The sequence below is a fragment of the Cyclopterus lumpus genome, chromosome 1 (assembly GCF_009769545.1).
Source record: "Cyclopterus lumpus isolate fCycLum1 chromosome 1, fCycLum1.pri, whole genome shotgun sequence".
In the NCBI taxonomy this organism is placed as follows: domain Eukaryota; kingdom Metazoa; phylum Chordata; class Actinopteri; order Perciformes; family Cyclopteridae; genus Cyclopterus; species Cyclopterus lumpus.
The window spans coordinates 2,786,303-2,798,991 of NC_046966.1; the positions used below are offsets into that span (position 1 = coordinate 2,786,303).

Sequence of the window (12,689 nt, forward strand, 5' to 3'; positions counted from 1 at the left end):
CCATGTAAAATCCTTCAAATGTATTTACTGGTACATTTGATTAATAAAAATCGTTTTGCGGGATTATCCTCTGGCCTGTATGAAAGAAAATTAATTCAGTAAATCACATGGAGTGCTTCCTCTTCATAACATGTCATGGCGTAACAAACAGAGATGTATCCATTGAAATCCCTTGTGCTTAAGTAGCATTTCCAGTATGACAGTCTGCCTCAAGGTAAACATGTGTCTGCTCACAGGGTCTGTATTGCAATGCTTATTAAAAATAGTAATAACAAATTGCTTAACTTTTTAGAAATGACGGAGGTTTTCTTCCCGTATCTGCTGCCTGTCTGTAACATGGATTTCAGACCAGCACTTTCCCATCTCCAAACTTGAGTTCAGTATTACTCATTATTATTGCAGCTTCCTAAATAAATTACATTAAATTAATTCAGTGAAAAGCAAAAGAAAATTGTGCAATATTTGATGAGCGAAAAATGAGATCTGGTGGTTCTCTGACCTCAGTAGTTCAAGTGAAGAGTGATATAGAGGTATTATCAACACTGTGTACCTAAAATGTACTTAAATATACTTAACAACCGTTTAAGGTGGAGTATATGAATACTATGAATTGTTTTTATTTTGTGAGTCAAATTTTAAAGTGTAATATAACTAGTAACATCCTGAACTAGACTAGTTCTCTGGTGTTTCCTCCTGTATATAGACTGTAGTTCTCTGGTGTTTCCTCCTGAACTAGACTGTAGTTCACTGGTGTTTCCTCCTGAACTAGACTGTAGTTCTCTGGTGTTTCCTCCTGAACTAGACTGTAGTTCACTGGTGTTTCCTCCTGTACTAGACTGTAGTTCACTGGTGTTTCCTCCTGTACTAGACTGTAGTTCTCTGGTGTTTCCTCCTGTACTAGACTGTAGTTCTCTGGTGTTTCCTCCTGTACTAGACTGTAGTTCTCTGGTGTTTCCTCCTGTACTAGACTGTAGTTCTCTGGTGTTTCCTCCTGTACTAGACTGTAGTTCTCTGGTGTTTCCTCCTGAACTAGACTGTAGTTCTCTGGTGTTTCCTCCTGTATATAGACTGTAGTTCTCTGGTGTTTCCTCCTGAACTAGACTGTAGTTCTCTGGTGTTTCCTCCTGTACTAGACTGTAGTTCACTGGTGTTTCCTCCTGAACTAGACTGTAGTTCTCTGGTGTTTCCTCCTGTATATAGACTGTAGTTCTCTGGTGTTTCCTCCTGTATATAGACTGTAGTTCTCTGGTGTTTCCTCCTGAACTAAACTGTAGTTCACTGGTGTTTCCTCCTGTATATAGACTGTAGTTCTCTGGTGTTTCCTCCTGTATATAGACTGTAGTTCTCTGGTGTTTCCTCCTGTACTAGACTGTAGTTCTCTGGTGTTTCCTCCTGTACTAGACTGTAGTTCTCTGGTGTTTCCTCCTGAACTAGATTGTAGTTCTCTGGCATTTCCTCCTGAACTAAACTGTAGTTCTCTGGTGTTTCCTCCTGAACTAAACTGTAGTTCTCTGGTGTTTCCTCCTGAACTAGACTGTAGTTCTCTGGTGTTTCCTCCTGAACTAGACTGTAGTTCTCTGGTGTTTCCTCCTGAACTAGACTGTAGTTCTCTGGTGTTTCCTCCTGAACTAAACTGTAGTTCACTGGTGTTTCCTCCTGAACTAGACTGTAGTTCTCTGGTGTTTCCTCCTGAACTAGACTGTAGTTCATGTGTGTTTCCTCCTGAACTAGACTGTAGTTCACTGGTGTTTCCTCCTGTACTAGACTGTAGTTCATGTGTGTTTCCTCCTGAACTAGACTGTAGTTCACTGGTGTTTCCTCCTGTACTAGACTGTAGTTCATGTGTGTTTCCTCCTGAATTAGACTGTAGTTCACTGGTGTTCCAGACCGTGAGGAGCTGTGACTTGAGTGTGTGACATTACTACTGTACATCAAACAGGTGTGTTAACGAGGACCAGAGGAAGCTCAGTGTTGACTTTCTACGAGTGATCCTCCAGAAAGCTGGCAGCAGTTCTTTTCAGGAGAACTGAAAAAAAGTGGCTCCAAAAGTACCTGTTTGATTCTATTCCTTTTTCTTTTAATGCATCCCAAGTTTCACATATGCAACTCCTGTGTAAACAACACACACACACACACACACACACACACACACACACACACACACACATCGATACAAGCCCACGACAACAAGATTAATGGCATTTATGCATCAACACACGTAGAGGGGAGAGAAAGAAGCGGGAGAAAGAGGAGCGAACGATGCTCGTGGAGAGATGGGCGTAAGTCAAAGCAGAGACAGAGTCAGTACGAGAGAGACGAGATGGAAAGCCGTATTGTCAGCGCGGAGACGAAAAGCTGTTGCTCAAAGTCTGATTGCGTCGGTGTTTGTAACCTTGAGCCGCTGCATCAATTTATACTTGAATTTATGAGGCCGGGTTAGATCGAAAGAATTAGAGAGAGAGAGAGGACGGTAGGGAGAGATAACTTTATAAAAAACACCGGCAGCCGGAGGTCACTAAATCCTGCCTGCCTCACGCCTTTCCTCTCATCCAATGGAGAAAAGACGAGGGCCAAAACCACAAAATAGATATATCCTGGGTCTAGCAAGAGGTGTAGCTGCCTCGGTGCGTCCAGGAGCACATTTCAAATTGAATATTCCTATACTAGCATTCGAGGTCTGGAGGAGAGTGTGCTTGTTCTCTAATTAAAAACTACCCAAAGGGGCTATCTCCTGCTATGAAACAAGCCAGTCTCCGCCTCCCACTCTCACATCCATCACACCCCCTCCCCCCCCCCCCCCCCCCCCCCCCCCCCCCCCCCCCCCCCCTCGTTGGAGGTTTTAACGAACTCGGAGAGAAAGAGATGATTTGGGAATAGACTAGAAAAGGGGGGAACAGACAGAGAGGTAATGAGCTTAGCCACTGTACAATCATACAGTATATTGGAGGGGGGCAGGGGGGGGGGGCTGATACACAGATGCTGGGTGTGTTAGCATCTGAGCTATTGTGTGTACCATTATCAATCAATCGTCATCATCGTCATGTTTGCATGCAGCTCCTGTAATCAGCGTAAGCGCGACGGCATACTGTGTGCATGCATGTACATCCGTGTGTCCGTGCAGACGAATGCAGGTCATGACTAAAGGTCAGCAGCCATCATTACTGTGGCGGCGTCTCACACGTCAACCTGTGCAACAATGAGAGAACTTCTATTCTCGGCTGATTTTTGTGTAGCCGCGTGCTAACAAACCAGGTCCAGTAGATCGCGTACAACCGGCTCCATGCAGACAAACCCTTTCTGCACCCGATTGCATGTTTCAGAAGTTTATTACGGGCTGTGTTTCATCTGAGCAGGACGCAAAAAATAATGGATCGGAAGTTTGTTGATTTGTAACCACAAGCTAGCAAATTCCTAAAGTTTGATCGGCTTGGATTTAAAGTGACACCATGCATTCTTTTTCTCTTCTTCTCTTTTTTTACTGTAAATTATGTAGTTTATTTATCTTTTACAATACTGAATGTATATGATTCAGGCTATGACACATTTTTATTTTTATCTCTGTTTCATATTTTGTATTATTATATTACTACATTTTTTTACTTCATATTTATTATCACTATTACTATCTCTCTGTGTGATTTACCTTTATAAATAAACCAAACTGTGAAGAAAATAATTAAGTGCGACTATATAACTTGTGTTGAACCCACTGGTTAGTTAGTGGTTAGTTTATTTCCCACAATTCTCTTGAGTTAGTTGCTTTAAAAGACCTCATCATGACGGGACAAATGAACCTCAGTGGAACGGGACCCCAATCAGAACGCATACTTCCTGCCTCCTCCATGTTTACTTCCTGTGGTTTTTGAATGATAAAATCCTTAGAAGGTTTATTTATTACGAGGGCCTTAACGGATTTGTACATTCAAAGCGGCAATAGAGGTTTTAGAATGTTTATGAAATCATCTCTCTACAAAAATAGGAGAAAATAGATATGCGGTACTGCGGTTACATAAATGTCATTCATGGTGCTGTTAGATTGCTGCTAGACAGCCCCATTAATACATCAGCTGCTTGGTGTGCCCACAGTTTTTGGACCGCAGTGAAAATGTAGATTTAAAAAAACGAAACGCCAACAAAGCGGAATATTTCAGTGGATAAAAAAGCATCAATCTTTTTTTCTATAAATGTTGACTTTGGACCAATTGAAAAAAGACACTATAATAATAATTTCAGCGTAGCCTGATCTTTATCTGCAACTGTGCAGAAATACCAGGTTTGAACACAATTCATAAAGAAAGAAAGAAATCAGCGCAGCAAGCAGATGATTTAGAATCAGAACGTCGACGTCATGAATGAAGTTTGAAACTATTCAGTACTGCCCTACCTATGACGCGAGAATATACAGTATTATACCTATACAAAGTTTAGTAATATTAGCCGCTGAAGCGACTGGTCACACCACAGCATAACCTATAACCAATAATCTTATTTCTTCTTTTACAAATGTAAAGTCTTGCTTTGACCACTACACTACACATTCACATCCATCCTTGTTTGTTCTTTTTCTAAAAAGAGGATGTGAAAACCAATTTCGGACTAATATTTTGGGCGGGACCCCCACATTCCCCATAAGTTATGACGGTGAGTGAAACGCAACAGTAATGATGGTGTCAGTCTGAGCGTGCACAGTGTGTGACACTCACTCCACTGGGGGGTTGACGTCCTCGGCCTTCGTCTCAAAGAAGCGCAGCACGTCCTCACTCTGAGAGATCTGAGGGGGGAGTCGCACCAGCGCCTGAGAAGAAGAGAGAGAACAGGGGAGGTCAAAGACAAGCTGATTGGTTAGTCCTGTTGTTGTTTTCGTTACACCTACCCGCCCCCAGTGAGTGTTTTGACCTGGCTGTCCACATCCCTGTTTTTGGATCTGGAGCAACTGCAGAAACTTTTCTGGGACGCTTCTAGGTTTTTCTGATGTAGCCTCAGCCATACTCCTAGACACTGCTATGGTCTCCCTTTCCTAGAATGGACTGTACTTGTAGAGCTCTGTTCTAGTCTTCGACCACGCAAAGCTCTTTAACACTCCATGTCACCATGCAAGGTGCCAGCTGCCCATCAGCGACTTGGGGTTAAGTGTCTCGCCCAAGGATCTTCCAGGTTTGAGGAAGACCGGCTCCACCTCTGAGCCCCTTCAGTGCTAACGTGTCAGTAACGTATCTCTTCTAAAGCGCCTTTAGTGTGTTCCATACAGGCTTGTGTTTGGTAAAGGAATAGTGTGAACGGTCCAGCCAAAGGTAATCAACCGTCCCTCCTCCTCTGTGTGTTCATTGACAAAGCCACTCGGCAGTCAGAGAGGATCATATGTCGGCCTAACCATCTATATTTAATGGTCTGGAAGGGGGAGACATGCAAGGGCACATGTTTAGCACAGGCTGCTCATTTACAGCCGCCTGCATATTTCATCCGTGGGATCCCATCTACGTGGGGTTGTGATTGAAGAGGGCCGTATCTCACTGTGCACCCCGGCTGGATGAACTCACCAATCTCCGGAGCGCAGACCCTCCGAGAACCCTGGGTAATCACTCTCCCCATCTTTTTTTTTTTTAACTCCTTTTGGCCTCGTTTACTGAGTGGATACTGTGGCTAACCTTTCCTAATGCAGGCCAACCATACTGCTCACTAATTGTGTGTGTAGAGACAATCCCAAATTAGAGGTTATGCTGCTAGTGTCCCTTTGTGCCAAGGGGGAGAAAGGAAGCGTGTGTGTGTGTGTGTGTGTGTGTGTGTGTGTGTGTGTGTGTGTGAGGGGAAGGATCTGAATCTGGTAAAAATCTCAAATAAAAAAAACTCTAATGAGAGAGCGAACAGGAAGAGATAAGGCGAGTCTCCCTGCAGCTGAAGAATTAAATGGGTTGTCGCTTTCAAGGTTTCTTTATCTCTTCCGGGAATGGGATGCTCATTTGCAGGAGAACTTTTTTCCTGATTGGACCAAATGAGTAAAAAGCTTGTTAGTGAGTTTGACTTTGGTCCTGGTTACACTTGTCTTATTAAAAAATTTGACTTCTATGATCAGATGAGAAACCCGGCTCGGTCCTCCCGTGTGTCCACACTTAGCACTCCAGTGCCTGATGGGGAAGTGATCGGATATATTTCATGAAGCTGTAAAACTTTCATATGAATGCTTCACAATAAAAGTCCCCCGTTATTTCTGGTGCTTACTCTTCCTCCTTGCAGAATTAGACCCGTTTTATTAAAGAATAGCCGCTAAACAAAGCTACGCTAACCCAGTGTTAAATACATGTTGCTATAAATCCTTCACAATAAAAGTCCCCCGTTATAAGGATATTTAAAAGCTTTTATTTTGGAGCAGCTAAATCATGAAATACTCCTACTCTTCTCTTTGCTCATCTCTAGAGGGGAACTCTCATGTGGGAGGAAGATGATGGAGACCTACATCTGATACATTGTCCACATGCTGTCCAAACCTCACTGAGATCCGGACCACCTCGCCACACGGTCTGGCTGATTGGATCCCCAATGCGAGCAAGGCCCGATCCCGGGGCGTGCAGACTCCATTGAAATAGACAAGTGGAACCACAGCTTCTGAAATAATGGGAGTCTGTCTCATGCCGTGCAGTGCCTGAGAAGTTTGGTGCCCAACTAGGTCGCCCTTCTTCTCACACATGAAAATGAGCCACCCCTTTCACCGGAGAAGAAAAAAGATGCCGACTCTAACCCACCAAGTCGAGTGTCGGAGTTCATTACAGACTCTTGAGATTGCTCACAATAGCTCAGATACGCCGCTCTTCCCTGCGAGGAAACTTTTCCACGGCCACTACCGAGGCTGAGGTCTCATGTGTGCCACATTTAAAGTATGTGAAAGGACCTTTGACCCAGAGTCAGATGGGGAGCCGGAGGATGTGTACAGTAAGGCCTCTTTACCCTGCAGTAGTCGTCGATGAAACGCAGCCGCTTCATGGCCACGTCTCGCACATGACTCCTCCGGAACAGGATTTTTCCTGGAATGGGAGGAGAACAAATATCAGAATTAGGGAGGTGAGGGGAAACAGAGGAAACGTGTGGTTGATCATGAGATACAGCAAACAGATATAACACGGTGGTGGGGCCTTCCAGCGGCGCTGCCCGCCTCATGTAATACCCCCAACAGAGCAGGAGGTGTCAGTAATGTACGCTGGGGAGCCATCAGGGCCACAGCAGTCTCACACTCAGGGCTGTCCCCCCTAAGGACTCCATGACCCTCTGCTTGTGACATGGCTTTCAATGTGACAATAGGCTGTATGTATGTATGTACGTACGTACGTACGTACGTACGTACGTACGTACGTACGTACGTACGTACGTACGTACGTACATACATACATATATATATATATATATATATATATATATATATATATATACACATATACATATACATATACATACACATACACACACACACATACATACATACAGAATTACAGTTAAGACTACCGGCCTGTTTCTAATGAAACTTGGTGGACGGGTGTAGCGTGAACACATGAAAAATACAAATAATCTATAATTGTCAGACCATGTGACCAAGAGTCTGAGCAGGTATTCTAGCCAGCTGTTGGACCTCCATGGCGGTGCTATGGACACATTTAGTTCAGAACCAAGACCAGCACGGAGGTTCAACACTCAGCAGACGTGAAACATTGTGGACGGTTCATTGAACTGTCGCCCAGGTGAGGCAGAGGAGTTCATCCCCGACCAAACGCAAGAGGTGGAGGTGGAGGGGTGCTTTTGTTTGTGTGTTGGCCACGGGGCTGAAACACAGCGTTTACTCAAATAAACTGCACTAAACAAACAGACAGGAGCATGTCACTCCCAGATGAATCCACAGAAATCTGCATGGCAAAACATACGGACACACACACACACACACACACACACACACACACACACAAAGAGGACCCCAGAGTGTTTAGCAGAATCCCTGTCGGCCCCTCTGCCCCGCACACTGAACCACCACGAACACCGCCATCGATCACTGCCACGCTGCAGGTCGCCATGAGCCTGAATGTCAGCCCGGCGACTTCCAGCGGGAGAGACGAGCATGTGGGGCACGAGTCGGATCAATACGAGCACACACACACACACACGAACACACGCACACACACCGTATATCAAACCAATCAAGTGATTAAATGTGTCCATAACCTGTGTTCTTAAAACAAAATAAATAAAATAAAATAAAAATGAAATGCCATGCCAACACGGCTGAGATTTGAAAGTCACAGAGACCGCCTCGTCAGCAGTAACACGGGTACACACGGGAACACACACACACAGGCATCAGTAACCTGCTCATATTGACCCCCCCATGAGTGCCAGCCATACATTATTAATGCGGGAGCCTGGTCAGATAACTGGTGCTCTGGAGGCTATTACCTGGGAGAAATGGGATGATCCTCTTCTTTGGGTCTTTCTGCCCTCCCTCAATTGGGAACTTGTCAAGTATCTGCATCTAGAGAAACAAGAGGGGAGAGTTTTAATCTGGTGTCTTTTTGGTGAATGTGCTTCCTCCCCGAGTGAGACAATAGGGTCGACGTGGTGTTTTGTGTATTGAGTGTAGCGCTGGAGCCAGCAGCTAATTAGCTCACAAAGCTAGACTCGCTCTCTCCAGCAATATGGAAAATATGTCAAAGGCAAATGTCCAACGGCAATAAGTCTTAGTTGCATTGTGTAATAGCAGCTGAGAGCTGAGCAAACAAGCAAACTGTTGTTGGTCACACACTCCTTCCAGCATTTTATGTGTACATTTCTGTTTGCGTCGAACAAACAGCGCGTTGATAAAATGGCTTCAGAGATAAGATAAGCTCACTGGCTCCCAGCTCGGCTGCGTTAACCTTCATTCCCCCAGCAGGGTTTTCTGGAATAGTTTGCATACCCATACTAAAACCAGATTATCTCCTCAACCTCAAGGGCTATTTGTATAATTTCAAATCTATAATATACAGAAAGAATTAGTTAAGATGTGTACATATTAGTATATGTGTTACCGGTTTATTTGTTGATGATAGAACACAGAAAAGAAAAGAAAAAAGAATATAAAAAAAAGAAAACATCCAGGATTAATATCTATTTTAAATTACGCATTGGACAGCTTACAGCAACAATATGTAATATTTCTCTGTGCAAAGTTTGACTTTGATTAAGTGAAGTAAAACATTTCTTCTTATTTGTTTGTTTAGAAGTTTAGGCGAATCTCCAAATGGAGCAGCTATGATTTTTGGGTGATATTGCCATTTTCTGATGTAACACGCTATTTATTTCACTTTTATATCACTAATGGTATTCAATACATTCACATACAGCAGTTAGATACAGTAAATAAACAAAAAAATATAGCTCTGTGCCCTCAAATCATCATAAAATATTAGCAGTTGTTCTTTTCTCCGCCGTTGACAGGGTATTTTGTCATCTAAGACCCCTCCTTTTAATTGTACGAGCCAATGGGAGCTGTCTAAAGTCATCCAAATGAGACTGACAGCTCTTTTGTACCACATTTTGTGACCAATAGTATTAGATCGGCTGAGACTCAAAATGACCTAACTTCCTGTCTAATCAACTTGAACGCTTCGAGGAAAGTTCACAGGGTTCACCCGGAAGCAGACGGTCATTTTCAGAGCAAACAATCTCATTTTCCTTGAAAAGTAAGTCATATATCAGTTTTTCTGTGGTGAAAAACATGCAGACTGATTGATATTTTGCTGAAGGCTTTGTCTGAGAAGATTTTTGATGGTTGCATTTGAATCTGTAGGTTGTAAGCTTTGCAAAGCTAATTGTGTGTAGCATCATGCTACCGGGATGAAAATGAATCATTTTCATAACTTGGGACCGGTCTCCAAGTCATTTTGAGTTATTCTTGTGGTTATGTGCATCTCTGCTGGTTGAATTGTGTTTGAAGCATGTCAAATTGGCTTATATGCTCTTGTAGCCCAGGCTTTTCTGTTTAGTTTGGTATGCGGCATCATTATTTACGTTATTGATTCATGAAGACATGAACACATTAACGTGAACCCATGAACGACATACTGAGGACCTAGTTTCCCCCCCCCCCCCCCGTGGGCCAGAGAAGGTTCACACTCTGTTAAACTATTCTGCCACTTCACAAATGTCAATATTCAAAATGAGTCATGGCGGTACGGCTAGCTTAGCTGCAGGGACTGCACACGCCCTCCAACTCTGAACACAAGCTAACTAGCGGCAGCAAGCTAGCTTGTCCCGCTCGTACTCAGACCAACGACACGTCGTGTGGAAGTGGCAGAGCGTTACTGGGATTTTTCAATGTAATGTCATTGCTAAATGACAATACCCCCATTTTTTTTTTAAGTAAATAACTTGCTAACTAATAATAATAACTTGTTAACTAGTTTGACTGTTAGTGGTATTTGTGTGGTCTTTGTGGTCTTTGTGTTAAGCTAGCTAGTTTTAGTGTTCCTTTAATCTGATTAACACTTATTTCAGGTTCATTATATGACACCCCACCCCCACCCCACCCACGCACAGCAACAGAATGCGGTGGGAGAGGCGCTGAGACACTGGGACTGGAGGGGTTAGGCAGACAGAGAGGAGAATGAGTTGAAGACGAATAGAGAGAGAAGGTAGAGCAGGCAGAGAGAGAGAGAGAGATGTACAGCAGAGGTCAGGGGGTGTAGACAAGTGAATCAGCCCTCTTGTGTTTACCCAGTCTCACCCTTCAGATGAATCATTCATAAGAGGGATTAGAGAGGGAGTAAAAACGAAGCAGGAGGAGCGATGCAGAGGGGCAGCAGACGTATTACTGTACGGCAATGCAGCAAACGGTCTCCCACGTGGGGGAAGGAGAGGAGACAGCATCGTGTCTGATGGCTGTAAAAGAACCCCGGGGACAGCCTGATGGGGCTTCAAGACACCCAGCATGGAGACATCTACACACACACACACACACACACACACACACACACACTCAGATCCCTAAAGTCCAGTCCTGACACAGATCTCTCCCCAGATCCAGTTCCTTCTGTCCCTCCGTCCATCTGCATGCATGTCTCTATTGAACTCCTGTCTTTTATCCCCGGGTTCCACTTGGGTAGAGAGTCTAGAGAACTCTACCTATACATCCATACCATAAGGTCTACTGCTTCGGCAGCACAAAACTTGCAGCAGTCCCAGCTGTTTGGACCCCCCGCCCCTAAACACACTGCTGTATTTACAAAAGACCCAGAGGGACTAAATTTGCAGCACAGATTTCAATTATTTTTTTCTTCACAAAAGTGGATGATGAGGTGGAATGTCAAAAGGCCGAGTGGTGGTGAAGGTGTATGTATGTATCTATGTCCATGTTCATGTATGTACAAATGCAGGCACCGGAAAGAACCAAAGCACCTCTGAGGCTTGACACGTCAGCTCTGGGCCTGCGTTGTCTTTGATCAGCAGGACTGAAGGGGGTTCAAGCTCAGCCGAGGAACATTCCCTCTTTATCCCAACCCCTGCTGACAGGTCCCTGAGGACCCTCTTTCCCATGCACGCATACACGCCGCACAAGAAGCTTGGAATATCCAGGTTGTAATATTCCATGCAGGATGTGGAGAGAGAAAGAAAAGAACATCATGATAAATAAATAAAAAAAACACTCATGCCAAAACCATGGCTCCACTTCCCAGACTTCACTGTCTCCTTGGTAACCAGCACAGAGTGAGTGTGAAGGAGAGTTGTGAAGGGACGTGATTGGATGATGCTGCACAGCTCTGGACCACTGGTGTAAATGTTGGGAGTCAGGTAAAAAAGAAGAAAAAAGAAGAAGAGGTTCTTTTTCTCTCTCTCTTGTCAGACAGAGTAAGTACAGATGACGTAATGTTGACTCTACTACTGTACAGCTCATGCACAGCACACCTTCAGAGGGATCAGGCTTTTGACAGATGGCTTTTTGCTTTCTAACAGCTGATTAAGATCTTACACCGCATTGCTCTGGATGAGAGCGCGAGTTTAAAACATTGAAAAGGAGATGCCAATCAATAAAAGGGGAAGACAAGTCGCACTCTCTTTGTGTTCATAACTGATCCCACATCGACCTCATCGCCTGAGCAGCAGTCCTCAATCAAAGGGGATTTACGTTCAGCATTGTGTTGTGGTCAATCTGAGCTATTTCCTAGCAGCAGAGCCAGCGACACACATCTTGAAGGGAGTGATGTGAAGTGGACGGCAATGTGCAGAATCCTCCATGGAGGTCGGTTTCCTTCTGTTCCAGTCCACAGAAACATGGCAGAAGCAGAGCCAGGGGAAGAAATGACAACAGGGCCCGGGCTGGACTAACAGATCCTTCTTCACACCAGGCACCATGTGCTAAGAATAGAGCCTCCCTATAAGGAATTGTGAGAGTCAGTTGGCATAAACTTGTACAGTTATCGTGCAATGGATTGGTGGCTCACTTCCTGTTGGCGGCCATGTGAGTGGGAGGGATTACCCCGGGCTTCATAGTGGAACGGAACAGAATGGAAATAAACATGCGTGCGCTCAACCCTCTGCAGCGACTCATGACTGGCACAGCGAGGTAGCCATGTGATCTTCGCACCATTTCCATGGCGAAGTGGCGATAGCGAGGAAGGCCCCAGACTGGGCAGGCTTCTTCCTCTTCTTCCTCTCTTTGCTGGTCTCAGGGAATGACT

At 44.4% G+C, this 12,689-nt stretch overlaps 1 protein-coding gene across 4 annotated transcripts in view; it reads right to left on the reverse strand.

The window, feature by feature from the left end:
- sh3pxd2aa (SH3 and PX domains 2Aa) overlaps positions 1-12,689 on the reverse strand; it is an 81,243-nt gene that overhangs the window by 50,772 nt on the left and 17,782 nt on the right. For all 4 annotated transcript variants that reach the window (XM_034542383.1, XM_034542375.1, XM_034542366.1 and 1 more), the window contains exons 3-5: positions 8,431-8,506; positions 6,940-7,016; positions 4,704-4,795 (exon numbers count right to left, since the gene is read on the reverse strand). In XM_034542383.1, the coding sequence (XP_034398274.1) occupies positions 4,704-4,795; positions 6,940-7,016; positions 8,431-8,506 (245 nt within the window). The remainder of the gene's footprint in view (positions 1-4,703; positions 4,796-6,939; positions 7,017-8,430; positions 8,507-12,689) is intronic.